Source organism: Oncorhynchus keta, chromosome 4 (genome assembly GCF_023373465.1).
Source record: "Oncorhynchus keta strain PuntledgeMale-10-30-2019 chromosome 4, Oket_V2, whole genome shotgun sequence".
In the NCBI taxonomy this organism is placed as follows: Eukaryota; Metazoa; Chordata; class Actinopteri; order Salmoniformes; family Salmonidae; genus Oncorhynchus; species Oncorhynchus keta.
Window position 1 is genome coordinate 82,980,131 of NC_068424.1, and position 13,808 is coordinate 82,993,938.

At 54.8% G+C, this 13,808-nt stretch overlaps 2 protein-coding genes across 2 annotated transcripts in view; one reads left to right on the plus strand and one right to left on the minus strand.

Annotated features, from left to right (window-relative positions):
- LOC118381083 (catenin alpha-1-like) overlaps nt 1–13,808 on the minus strand; it is a 270,529-nt gene that overhangs the window by 125,933 nt on the left and 130,788 nt on the right. Inside the window, 1 exon segment of the mRNA XM_052517805.1 lies at nt 557–637. Coding sequence (XP_052373765.1) covers nt 557–637 — 81 coding nt within the window.
- Nucleotides 9,087–12,789, plus strand: LOC127929646 (leucine-rich repeat transmembrane neuronal protein 2-like). The gene is made up of 2 exons (XM_052517672.1): nt 9,087–9,478; nt 10,393–12,789. The coding sequence occupies exons 1-2, from the start codon at nt 9,475–9,477 to the stop codon at nt 12,051–12,053; spliced, it is 1,665 nt and encodes a 554-aa protein (XP_052373632.1). The 5' UTR covers nt 9,087–9,474; the 3' UTR covers nt 12,054–12,789.

Consider the following 13,808-nt stretch of genomic DNA (forward strand, 5'->3'; position numbering starts at 1 on the left):
GGAAGAGAACAGAGGGAGGAAGAGAACAGAGGGAAGAAGAGAACAGAGGGAAGAAGAGAACAGAGGGAGGAAGAGAACAGAGGGAGGAAGAGAACAGAGGGAGGAAGAGAACAGAGGGAGGATAGAGAACAGAGGGAGGAAGAGAACAGAGGGAGGAAGAGAACAGAGGGAGGAAGAGAACAGAGGGAGGAAGAGAACAGAGGGAGGAAGAGAACAGAGGGAGGAAGAGAACAGAGGGAGGAAGAGAACAGAGGGAGGATAGAGAACAGAGGGAGGAGGAATGGAGAGGGAGGATAGAGAACAGGGGAGGAGGAATGGAGAGGGAGATTGAGGGGGGGGGGAGGGAGATGGAGAAGGGAGATTGAGGGGGAGAATGGAGAGGGAGATTGAGGGAGGAGAAGAGGGGGATTAGCACCAACCTGTCTGTGGAGATAAGGACAAAGAATAGGAGGAATGCAGAGAAAGAAGGAATGAGAAGACGGGGGAAGACAAATAAACCTGGGGTGGTCTCTGGAGAAGGAATGGGAGAATGGAGGGAGGAAGAAGAGGGACCAACCTGTCTGCGAAGGTCCCTCGTCTTCTTGGTCATCCTGTCGATGGCAGTGTTCAGAGCATCACTCTTGTCCTTCTTGCCAGCCTGGAGGAGAGAGAGCGAGAGAAGGTTAGAGGTGTAATGACTATTTACACAGACGAAGACAGAGCGAAAGAGAGACAGCGAGGTGGCTGAAAGTCACTGAGGGATGAGTCGCAGGCCTTTACAAGACAATCATTTATAGAGATACGCGAGACGGACCAGAGATGCTTTGGACAACTACTGTAGGTTTGAAACCATTAGAACAGAAATAAAAACAAACATTTCACAGATATCATTAGTCAGACAGAGAACAGTACAGATCTCAGATCAGGGAGAGAACAGTACAGATCTCAGATCAGAGATAGTATTAGTCAGGGAGAGAACAGTACAGATCTCAGATCAGGGAGAGAACAGTACAGAGATCAGAGATAGTATTAGTCAGAGAGAGAACCGTACAGATCTCAGATCAGAGATGGTATTAGTCAGGGAGAGAACAGTACAGATCTCAGATCAGAGATGGTATTAGTCAGGGAGAGAACAGTACGGATCTCAGATCAGAGATAGTATTAGTCAGAGAGAGAACAGTACAGATCTCAGATCAGAGATGGTATTAGTCAGGGAGTAACAGTACAGAGGTCAGAGATAGTATTAGTCAGGGAGAGAACAGTACAGATCTTTCTCTTGCCCGAGTTTCCCCTGAGGATAGATTTGGGTATATCACTTCATCAAGCAGTTAATGAGTCCCTTGGTCTGAGGCGGTATATCAAATACCCAGAAATAAAATGTCCTAATGATCACAGCAGCTTCTTCATATGGATTATTCCTCCCCCTTGCGCCGCGCCACGCCTAGATGTTGAATGGGTTTTAATTGGCCAACCAATCACCTTGCTCCGAAGTGATTTCCCTGTTCTGGTCTTCCTACGGGTGTTTGGAGGTTCAGATCAGGAAGCGCCAACACGGCCCGGGAAGAACTCCTGGGACGAGCCGTCATTCCAACAGAGACCAAAGGAGTTTGTCTCTTGTTACCCCTTTCTAACACCGAATTAGCCCCCCCTTTCTAACACCATATTAGTCCCCCCCTTTCTAACACCGATTTAGTCCCCCCCTTTCTAACACAGATTTAGTCCCCCCCTTTCTAACACCGATTTAGTCGTCTCAAAAGGACAATGATGCATCCCAAATGGCACCCTGTTCCCATTTTTTAGCGCACTACTTTTGACCAGGGCCCATAAGGGTAGCAGTGCCATTTGGGATGCAGAGGGAAAGTGCCTCTGTCAAAGAGGATGACGATGACAGCACAACCAACCAGCTAGATGACATCACAACCAACCAGCTAGATGACATCACAACCAACCAGCTAGATGACATCACAACCAACCAGCTAGATGACATCACAACCAACCAGCTAGATGACATCACAACCAACCAGCTAGATGACATCACAACCAACCAGCTAGATGACATCACAACCAACCAGCTAGATGACAGCACAACCAACCAGCTGGAAGACAGCACAACCAACCAGCTGAAAGACAGCACAACCAACCAGCTAGATGACATCACAACCAACCAGCTAGATGACATCACAACCAACCAGCTAGATGACATCACAACCAACCAGCTAGATGACATCACAACCAACCAGCTAGATGACATCACAACCAACCAGCTAGATGACATCACAACCAACCAGCTAGATGACATCACAACCAACCAGCTAGATGACATCACAACCAACCAGCTAGATGACATCACAACCAACCAGCTAGATGACATCACAACCAACCAGCTAGATGACATCACAACCAACCAGCTAGATGACATCACATCACAACCAACCAGCTAGATGACATCACAACCAACCAGCTAGATGACATCACAACCAACCAGCTAGATGACATCACAACCAACCAGCTAGATGACATCACAACCAACCAGCTAGATGACATCACAACCAACCAGCTAGATGACATCACAACCAACCAGCTAGATGACATCACAACCAACCAGCTGGATGACATCACAACCAACCAGCTAGATGACAGCACAACCAACCAGCTGGATGACAGCACAACCAACCAGCTGAAAGACATCACAACCAACCAGCTAGATGACATCACAACCAACCAGCTAGATGACATCACAACCAACCAGCTGGAAGACAGCACAACCAACCAGCTGGAAGACAGCACAACCAACCAGCTGGAAGACAGCACAACCAACCAGCTGGATGACAGCACAACCAACCAGCTAGATGACAGCACAACCAACCAGCTGAAAGACAGCACAACCAACCAGCTGAAAGACAGCACAACCAACCAGCTAGATGACATCACAACCAACCAGCTGAAAGACAGCACAACCAACCAGCTGAAAGACAGCACAACCAACCAGCTAGATGACATCACAACCAACCAGCTGGATGACAGCACAACCAACCAGCTAGATGACATCACAACCAACCAGCTGGATGACAGCACAACCAACCAGCTGGAAGACAGCACAACCAACCAGCTGGAAGACAGCACAACCAACCAGCTGGATGACAGCACAACCAACCAGCTAGATGACATCACATCACAACCAACCAGCTGGAAGACAGCACAACCAACCAGCTGGATGACATCACAACCAACCAGCTAGATGACAGCACAACCAACCAGCTGGATGACATCACAACCAACCAGCTGAAAGACAGCACAACCAACCAGCTAGATGACAGCACAACCAACCAGCTGGATGACATCACAACCAACCAGCTAGATGACAGCACAACCAACCAGCTAGATGACATCACAACCAAAGTGAACACGCTCTTCTCCGTAGGCGACGTGAGTATGACCTTTCGAACAGGTCAACATTCACTACCAGGACATGTACTCAGCGCATGTGTTCACTGACATTTTTCAACCTCTCCCCGCGAGTCTGTAATTCCTGCACGTTTCAAGCAGACCACCATAGTCCCTTGCGCCCAAGAACACCAAGGTAACATGCCTAAATGATTACCGCCACGTAGTGCTTGCTTTGAAAGGCTGGTCATGGCGCACATCAACACCATCATCCCAGAAACCCCTAGACCCACCACAATTTGCATACCGCCCCAACAGAACATCAGATGATGCCATCTCTATTCCGCACTGCCCTTTCCCACCTGGACAAAAGGAACACGTATGTGAGAATGCTGTTCATTGACAACAGCTCAGCGTTCAACACCATAGTGCCCTCAAAGCTCATCACTAAGCTAAGGACCCTGGGACTAAACACCTCCCTCTGCAACTGGATCCTGGACTTCTTGACGGGCCTCCCCCAGGTGGTGAGGGTAAGTAACACATCTGCCACGCTGATCCTCAACACGGGGGCCCCTCAGAGGTGCGTGCTCAGACCCCTCCTGTACTCTGTTCAAGCACGACTACAACACCATCATTATGTTTTCTGACGACACAACAGTGGTAGGCTGACAGGTCCTCCACTAGGAAATCACTCCACCCAACTCCTCTGACCAGTTGGGTTCAGCGACCGAGCAGCCCTAGGTGCTACGGACAGGTGACATGACAGAAGATACAGGGGGTGGGCAGAGGGGAATGGGGGTGGGCTGGGTAGAGGGGAATGGGGGTGGGCAGGGTAGAGGGGAATGGGGTGGGCAGGGTAGAGGGGGATGGGGGTGGGCTGGGTAGAGGGAATGGGGCTGGGCAGAGGGGAATGGGGGTGGGCTGGGTAGAGGGAATGGGGGTGGGCAGGGTAGAGGGGAATGGGGGTGGGCAGGGTAGAGGGGCAGAGGGAATGGGGCTGGGCAGAGGGAATGGGGGTGGGCTGGGTAGAGGGGAATGGGGCTGGGCAGAGGGGAATGGGGGTGGGCTGGGTAGAGGGGAATGGGGGTGGGCTGGGCAGAGGGAATGGGGGTGGGCAGAGGGAATGGGGGTGGGCAGAGGGAATGGGGGTGGGCAGAGGGGAATGGGGGTGGGCAGAGGGGAATGGGGGTGGGCTGGGCAGAGGGGAATGGGGGTGGGCTGGGCAGAGGGGAATGGGGGTGGGCAGAGGGAATGGGGGTGGGCAGAGGGGAATGGGGTGGGCAGAGGGGAATGGGGGTGGGCAGAGGGAATGGGGGTGGGCAGAGGGGAATGGGGGTGGGCAGAGGGGAATGGGGTGGGCAGAGGGAATGGGGGTGGGCAGAGGGAATGGGGTGGGCAGAGGGGAATGGGGGTGGGCAGAGGGGAATGGGGGTGGGCTGGGTAGAGGGGAATGGGGGTGGACTGGGTAGAGGGGAATGGGGGCGGGCAGGGTAGAGGGGAATGGGGGCGGGCAGGGTAGAGGGAATGGGGGCGGGCAGGGTAGAGGGAATGGGGGCGGGCAGGGTAGAGGGAAATGGGGGTGGGCTGGTAGAGGGGAATGGCGGTGGGCTGGGTAAAGGAATGGCGGTGGGCTGGGTAGAGGGAATGGGGGGGTGGGCTGGGCAGAGGGGGTTGGCTGGTCCGGTGGGGGAGAGAGGGGGATTGGCTGGCCGGTGGGAGAGGGGGATTGGCTGGCCGGCTGGGCAGAGGGGGATTGGCTGGCCGGCTGGGTAGAGGGGATTGGCTGGCCGGCTGGGTAGAGGGGGATTGGCTGGCCGGCTGGGCAGAGGGGGATTGGCTGGCCGGCTGGGCAGAGGGGGATTGGCTGGGCCGGCTGGGCAGAGGGGATTGGCTGGCCGGCTGGGCAGAGAGGGGATCAGCTAGCCGGCTGGGCAGAGGGGGATTGGCTGGCCGGGCTGGGCAGGGGGGATTGGCTGGGCTGGGCAGAGGGGATTGCTGGCCGGCTGGGTAGAGGGGATGGCTAAACTAGGGCTGGGCAGAGGGGGATTAGCTGGCGGCTGGGCAGAGGGGGATGGCTGGCCGGCTGGGCAGAGGGGGATTGGCTGGCCGGCTGGGCAGAGGGGATTCTGGCCGGCTGGGCAGAGGGGGATTGGCTGGCCGGCTGGGTAGAGGGGGATTGGCTGGCCGGCTGGGCAGAGGGGGATTGGCTGGCCGGCTGGGTAGAGGGGGGGATTGGCTGGGTAGAGGGGATCGGGCTGGGCAGAGGGGGATTGGCTGGCCGGCTGGGTAGAGGGGGATGGCTGGCCGGCTGGGTAGAGGGGGATTGGCTGGCCGGCTGGGCAGAGGGGGATTGGCTGGCCGGCTGGCAGAGGGGGGATTGGCTGGCCGGCTGGGCAGAGGGGATTGGCTGGCCGGCTGGGCAGAGGGGGATTGCTGGCCGGGCTGGGTAGAGGGGGATTGGCTGGCCGGCTGGGCAGAGGGGGATTGGCTGGCCGGCTGGGCAGAGGGGATTGGCTGGCCGGCTGGGCAGAGGGGGATTGGCTGGCCGGCTGGGTAGAGGGGGATTGGCTGGCCGGCTGGGTAGAGGGGGATTGGCTGGCCGGCTGGGTAGAGGGGGATTGGCTGGCCGGCTGGGTAGAGGGGGATTGGCTGGCCGGCTGGGTAGAGGGGGATTGGCTGGCCGGCTGGGTAGAGGGGGATTGGCTGGCCGGCTGGGTAGAGGGGGATTGGCTGGCCGGCTGGGTAGAGGGGGATTGGCTGGCCGGCTGGGTAGAGGGGGATTGGCTGGCCGGCTGGGTAGAGGGGGATTGGCTGGCCGGCTGGGTAGAGGGGGATTGGCTGGCCGGCTGGGTAGAGGGGGATTGGCTGGCCGGCTGGGTAGAGGGGGATTGGCTGGCCGGCTGGGTAGAGGGGGATTGGCTGGCCGGCTGGGTAGAGGGGGATTGGCTGGCCGGTGGGAGAAAGGGGGATTGGCTGGCCGGTGGGAGAAAGGGGGATTGGCTGGCCGGTGGGAGAAAGGGGGATTGGCTGGCCGGTGGGAGAGGGGGGGATGGGGTAGGCTGGCCGGTGGGAGAGGGGGGGATGGGGTAGGCTGGCCGGTGGGAGAAAGGGGGATTGGCTGGCCGGTGGGAGAGGGGGGGATGGGGTAGGCTGGCTGGGAACCCCTCACTATAGTCAAAACAAATCCAGTTGAAGTATCACACACAAGGTAAAACACCATTGAGCTAACAGGTTGGCTGGAGTACTGGAGAGGAGACCCAGGTTAAGAGAACCTCCCCCACAGAGGAGAGGCAGAGAAGGGGTGGATGGGGAGGGAGGAGAGGGGATGGGAGGGAGGAGAGGGGATGGGAGGGAGGAGAGGAGATGGGGAGGGAGGAGAGGGGATGGGAGGGAGGAGAGGAAATGGGGAGGGAGGAGAGGGGATGGGAGGGAGGAGAGGGGATGGGAGGGAGGAGAGGGGATGGGAGGGAGGAGAGGGGATGGGAGGGAGGGGAGGGGATGGGAGGGAGGAGAGGAGAAGGGAGGAGAGGGGATGGGAGGGAGGAGAGGAGAAGGGAGGAGAGGGGATGGGAGGGAGGAGAGGAGAAGGGAGGAGAGGAGATGGGAGGGAGGAGAGGAGAAGGGAGGGAGGAGAGGGGAGGGGAGGGAGGAGAGGGGATGGGGAGGGAGGAGAGGGAGGAGAGGGGAGGGGAGGGAGGAGAGGGGATGGGAGGGAGGAGAGGAGAAGGGAGGGAGGAGAGGGGATGGGAGGGAGGAGAGGGGAAGGGAGAGAGGAGAGGGGAAGGGAGAGAGGAGAGGGGAAGGGAGAGAGGAGAGGGGAAGGGAGAGAGGAGAGGGGAAGAGAAAGAGTGAGGGGGAGGGAGGAGAGGAGAAGGGAGGAGAGGGGATGGGAGGGAGGAGAGGGGATGGGAGGGAGGAGAGGGGATGGGAGGGAGGAGAGGGGATGGGAGGGAGGAGAGGGGAAGGGAGGGAGGGGGGAGGGAGAGGGGAAGAGAAAGAGTGAGGGGAGGGAGAGAGAGAGAAAGAGTGAGGGGAGGGAGAGAGAGAAAGAGTGAGGGGGAGGGAGAGAGAGAAAGAGTGAGGGGAGGGAGAGAGAGAGAAAGAGTGAGGGGAGGGAGAGAGAGAGAAAGAGTGAGGGGGAGGGAGAGAGAGAGAAAGAGTGAGGGGGAGGGAGAGAGAGAGAAAGAGTGAGGGGGAGGGAGAGAGAGAGAAAGAGTGAGGGGGAGGGAGAGAGAGAAAGAGTGAGGGGGAGGGAGAGAGAGAGAGAAAGAGTGAGGGGGAGGGAGAGAGAGAGAGAAAGAGTGAGGGGGAGGGAGAGAGAGAGAGAAAGAGTGAGGGGGAGGGAGAGAGAGAGAGAAAGAGTGAGGGGGAGGGAGAGAGAGAGAGAAAGAGTGAGGGGGAGGGAGAGAGAGAGAGAAAGAGTGAGGGGGAGGGAGAGAGAGAAAGAGTGAGGGGGAGGGAGAGAGAGAAAGAGTGAGGGGGAGGGAGAGAGAGAAAGAGTGAGGGGGAGGGAGAGAGAGAGAAAGAGTGAGGGGGAGGGAGAGAGAGAAAGAGAAAGAGACAACAGGTCTCTGGTAACGCAGATTCCTCCTTCCAAAGTGCTGAACTGAGTCAGAACACGACTGGAGTCAGGACCCGCCTCCCCTTTTCAAAGCACAAATCAAAATCCACTTCTCAGCCCAACACCAAAAAGTACAGGTGGCGTGAATTCACCCCCTCTCCGTTCCAAACCTTTCTAATTGAAGCACAGAGCGGCTGCCCATACGTCAGCAAGCCTTACTCTAAATTAAAGCAGTGCCCTCTGGGTAGATGAGGATGATGTATTACACCCCTCCATCCAGACTATAGCATACACACCTCCTGCTCAGTTCAACCAAGGGAGCCTTGCACCATACTTCTGAGATCTCTCTCCCCCTCTCCCTCTCTCTCTCTCTCTCCCTCCATCCCTCTCTCCCTCCATCCCTCTCCCCCCCTTCTCCAGGAGTCCAGAGATTCATAAGAGCCATTTGTTTAATAATTCTATTTAGTTTATGTCTAGCGTGTGTAGTACACACACACACACACCACACACACCACACACGTTAAGATGTAGTTAGTCCTGGTTGGTTCCAACAGGAAGCTTCCGCAACACGTTGGAGGTATCAATATACTGAGGAAACGAGGGAAGACAAAGAGGGGGGAAAAAAGACGTGTAGAGGGAGGAGGAATGAGGGAGGAGGAATGAGGCTCGAACACTGTGCGCAAGTGTGCAAGGCAGAAAAGCGAGTGAGCGAGCAAGCGAGAGAGAGAGAAACAGCACTGATGATCGACGCCAGGCTGCCACCACTCTGTAGCGGTGAGTGGCTGCAACGACGACGACGACGACGACGAAGCTCAGAATAACATCCCTGGCTTTTCTGCTCGTCGTTTCTCTCTGCCACTGCCTGCCTGCGTCGTTAGCTGGCTGCTCGGGACGCCCAGAGCCTGTAGGAGAAGAGCAGCACTCTGATCGCTGCAGTAGGCTGTGTTGCCACCGCACCACGGATCGACTAACCCAACGGCTCCCTGCCTGCCATCAACAAGTTAGGGACTGGACGGTGAAGGGAATGACCCCACCCCCAAACAAGAGGGGCACCATTTGATCCTCAATTAACCAATTGAGCTGACATCATTGCAGTGGAAGACGAAGGAAACAAATCAAAAAGGAGGGGGGGGTGGGGAGGGGGGGGGGGGTTGAATAGCAGCGAGTGGCTGCATTCCCGAGCCAGGGCGCTTTGGATACAAATCATCAACTTAAAAAAAATATATATATATATATATATATATAAACTATTGATAAAATAAAAATGCAACCTTATTTTTTTGTGGATAATGTGGGATTAAAAACGACCCGAATCAACGAATAGAAACCGACAACATCGACATGGGATTTGTGATTTTGTTTCAATCGGGAGGGCTTAAGAGAAACGCCGCCACTTCATCACTTCAGGGAGAGAAGAGCCCGGTTCCTTTTGTGATTTCTACTCAAAAGGGCTTTTCTTTCCTCCCTTTGGACTCGTGTTGTGTCTGGCCGCGTCGGGAGTCCACTGTGGAAAAGGACAGTTGAATGCAGCCTCCGACGTGCACAAAAGAATGGGTAAGTTATTCTCTTTTATCCTGAGAGTCTGGACCTGAATAGGAAACAGAGTGCAAAGGAAGGGGGGCTGAGAGCTAGTTTCCAATGTCATCCTCCTCTTCTCTCTCTACTCCATTTTCCTTTGGAGGGGAGAGTGGGAGGGGTGGGGGCAAGTCGTGATTTCTGATTACATTAAACGACCAACTGACGTGTTGTATAACAGAGCAAAACATTTTTTTTAAAATTATATATATATATATATATATATATATATAGACATTGGTATGGCACATCCTTTAAAGCAAATTCTTAAAGAATGTTGAGTCAGCTGAACCAACATTTTAAAAATATCTACTGAATCAAAACTGATTCTAGAAGCAGAGCGACGAGGAAAGAACATTCATTAAAAACAAAATATATATTTTAAAAAATGTAAAAAAACCTGCAGATCTTCTTTGTCGAATCATAACCAATTACGACAAGTCAAAGGTCAAGGGAGGAAAAGGAGCTGAAGGGAGAAAAGTCCTCCACATCACTGCTTCCTGTATTAACACAGAAGCTTCACATGTAACAGAATCCTCTCAGGCAGGTTACTCTTCATCTCTCTTCGTTCCTCCCTTCCTTCCTTCCTTCCTTCCTTCCTTCCTTCCTTCCTTCCTTCCTTCCTTCCTTCCTTCCTTCCTTCCTTGACCAAGTAAACTCTGAACACTTATGTTCATGTACACAGCAGTGATGCTACGTGGTCGATGATATGTGAAAATTCAGGAATACTGAGGGGGTGGAGACGGAGAAAGATGAGAGAGAGCGAGAGAGACAGAGAGAGAGCGAGAGAGAGAGGATAATAAAAGTGTTACCACCACAGATCAGCAGTATGTGTGCTGCAGAGATTAGCTTTCCCTCCCATTGGTTGATTTTATTATCTTTAAACCCCCCAGGTTTCCATTCAAGGTGGCCATTGGTGGGACCTGCACCAACGGCATTGTGCCTGTGTGTGTTCAGCATGCTGCTGTGCCTGCCGTCTCCTGCGTCATGCACAACCTGCCCCCAGAAATGCCGTTGCGAAGACCAGCAGTTCTACTGCGACACCCAAGGACTGGAGGCGCCCCCGGACGGCGTTGACAGGGGGGCCCTGGGGTTATCGCTCCGCCACAACAGCGTCGCTGAACTGAGCCCGGACCAGTTCTATGGCTTCTCCCAGCTCACCTGGCTCCACCTGGACCACAACCAGATCACCACGGTGCAGGAGGACGCCTTCCAGGGGCTCTACAAACTCAAAGACCTCAACCTGAGCTCCAACCGGATCACAAAGCTGCCAAACACAACCTTCATCCACCTCATCAACCTACAGATCCTGGATCTGTCCTTCAACCTGATGACTGCGCTGGAGCCTGAGCTGTTTCATGGCCTCCGCAAGCTGCAGATCCTCCACCTGCGCTCCAACTCGCTGCGCACCACCCCCGTCCGGGCCTTCTGGGACTGCCGCAGCCTTGAGTACCTGGGTCTGTCAAACAACCGGCTGCGAAGCCTGGCCCGGAACGGCTTCGCAGGCCTCATTAAACTCAGAGAACTCCACTTGGAACACAACCAGCTGACTAAGATCAACCTGGCTCATTTCCCCCGCCTGGTGGCTCTGCAGTTCCTTTATCTGCAGTGGAACAAGATCTCCAACCTGACCTGCGGTATGGAGTGGACCTGGACCACGCTGGAGAAGATGGACCTCACGGGGAACGAGATCCGGGTGCTGACCCCGGACGTGTTCGAGACGCTGCCCAACCTGAAGATCCTCCTACTGGATAACAACAAGCTAGGCAGCCTGGACCCTCTGGTCTTGGATATGTGGCGGTCTCTAGGTACCGTGGGGCTGTCCAGCAACCTTTGGGAATGTACCAAAGGGATCTGCTCCCTGGCCACTTGGCTTAGCACCTTCAAGGGGAGGTGGGAACACTCCATCCTGTGTCACACCCCCGAGTACGCCCAGGGCGAGGAGATACTGGATGCCGTTTATGGATTCCAGCTTTGTCTGAATTTTACGGTGCCGCCACCTGTCGTCTTGACCACAACCACTTTGTCAATGGTCACGGACTCGCCGACAGGCACGACGGCGGAGGTCACCAGCTCTCTGTTCGGAGTAATGAAGCAGACACCTACACAGGGCTACTACGGGGATTTGGGGCGGTTTACGACCGTAACGACAACGACCGCCGCGCCACGACCCGCCCTGGCAACCACGGTGGAGGGCGGGGGTGGAGCGGTGGTGGGAGTCCCCGAGGACTTCTCGGAGACGGACAACACGGTCCTAACCCAGAGGGTGATCATCGGAACGATGGTCCTTCTGTTTACCTTCTTCCTCGTCATTTTCGTTGTGTTCATCTCACGGAAGTGCTGCCCTCCTACCATGCGCAGGATACGCCAGTGCTCGGCCATGCAGAACCGCCGCCAGATGAGGACCCAGCAGCGGCAGCAAATGGCGGACCTGGCCACGCAGGTACCCTACAACGAGTACGAGCCCAGCCACGAGGAGGGAGCGCTGGTTATCATCAACGGCTACGGGCAGTGCAAGTGTCAACAGCTGCCTTACAAAGAGTGTGAAGTGTAAACTATGTATTCCTCCTGCAGCAGCAGCAGCATATGGGCTGTCTGACCATTCTGACCATTTCAAACAATACAGGGTTTGTACCACAACAAAATACTTTCTACTCGTTAGCTCTGAGAAATCACTGCGATTAGTATATTGGGAGAGTTGATGCCTGGTGGGTGGGTGGGTGGGTGGGTGGAATGGACAGTGAAGAGACGATGATGATGATGAGGATGTAGTAGGAATAGTCACCATTTATTTTTATATGAATGCAAGATTGTTCATATCAGATAGCTGTGGGCAATCAGTCTCCACAGGAAGAAGAGAAGAAGAAGAATCCCCCCCCCCCCTCCCCCCGGTAGACAGATGTGTCACCACATTACTATCAGTCACTATGTTCCACAGCACCAGAGAAGAAGAAGATGATCTTTAGCCAAGGTGTCTGGAGATGAATCCCTCTTTACTACGAGACGGTAAGGCTACAGATACATGGTCCATATCATTTCCAAGGGGGACATTATGATGAAATGTTTTTTTTTTTTTTTTTTTTAAGATGCACAGTAGCCACAGTGTGTCACCATCACAAACACTTGTTGGTACAGTAGCGAGTATATAAAAGGGGTTGATTATTAAATTAAATGCTTTTTTTTTTTAAGTCACATTTGTTCATATTTTTTTTTTTTGTAAATTTACTATGAATATTGAATAAATGTTTATTTATGTCACAATCTGAATTAAATCTCCAACGGAAACATTACTTGGTTGCAATTTATGTTCCATAAATGTGTATTTCCTCCCTCTGGATCCAAACAGGACCTTTCAATACTGGTCCATGAGCCTTTTTGTCTTAATTTGATTCGATGAAGTCCATTGCCAAGCCATTACATGTAAGAGCTTAGCCCTGTACGTGTGGGAAGGCCCAGCATGCCCCAGTACCTGCTTAGCCAAGGCCCAGCATGCCCCAGTACCTGCTTAGCCAAGGCCCAGCATGCCCCAGTACCTGCTTAGCCAAGGCCCAGCATGCCCCAGTACCTGCTTAGCCAAGGCCCAGCATGCCCCAGTACCTGCTTAGCCAAGGCCCAGCATGCCCCAGTACCTGCTTAGCCAAGGCCCAGCATGCCCCAGTACCTGCTTAGCCAAGGCCCAGCATGCCCCAGTACCTGCTTAGCCAAGGTCCAGCATGCCCCAGTACCTGCTTAGCCAAGGCCCAGCATGCCCCAGTACCTGCATAGCCAAGGCCCAGCATGCCCCAGTACCTGCATAGCCAAGGCCCAGCATGCCCCAGTACCTGCTTAGCCATGGTCCAGCATGCCCCAGTACCTGCTTAGCCATGGTCCAGCATGCCCCAGTACCTGCTTAGCCAAGGCCCAGCATGCCCCAGTACCTGCTTAGCCAAGGCCCAGCATGCCCCAGTACCTGCTTAGCCAAGGCCCAGCATGCCCCAGTACCTGCTTAGCCAAGGCCCAGCATGCCCCAGTACCTGCTTAGCCAAGGCCCAGCATGCCCCAGTACCTGCTTAGCCAAGGCCCAGCATGCCCCAGTACCTGCTTAGCCAAGGCCCAGCATGCCCCAGTACCTGCTTAGCCAAGGCCCAGCATGCCCCAGTACCTGCTTAGCCAAGGCCCAGCATGCCCCAGTACCATGCCCCAGTAGCCAAGCCCAGCATGCCCCAGCATGCCCCATGCCCCAGTACCTGCTTAGCCAAGGCCCAGCATGCCCCAGTACCTGCTTAGCCAAGGCCCAGCATGCCCCAGTACCTGCTTAGCCAAGGCCCAG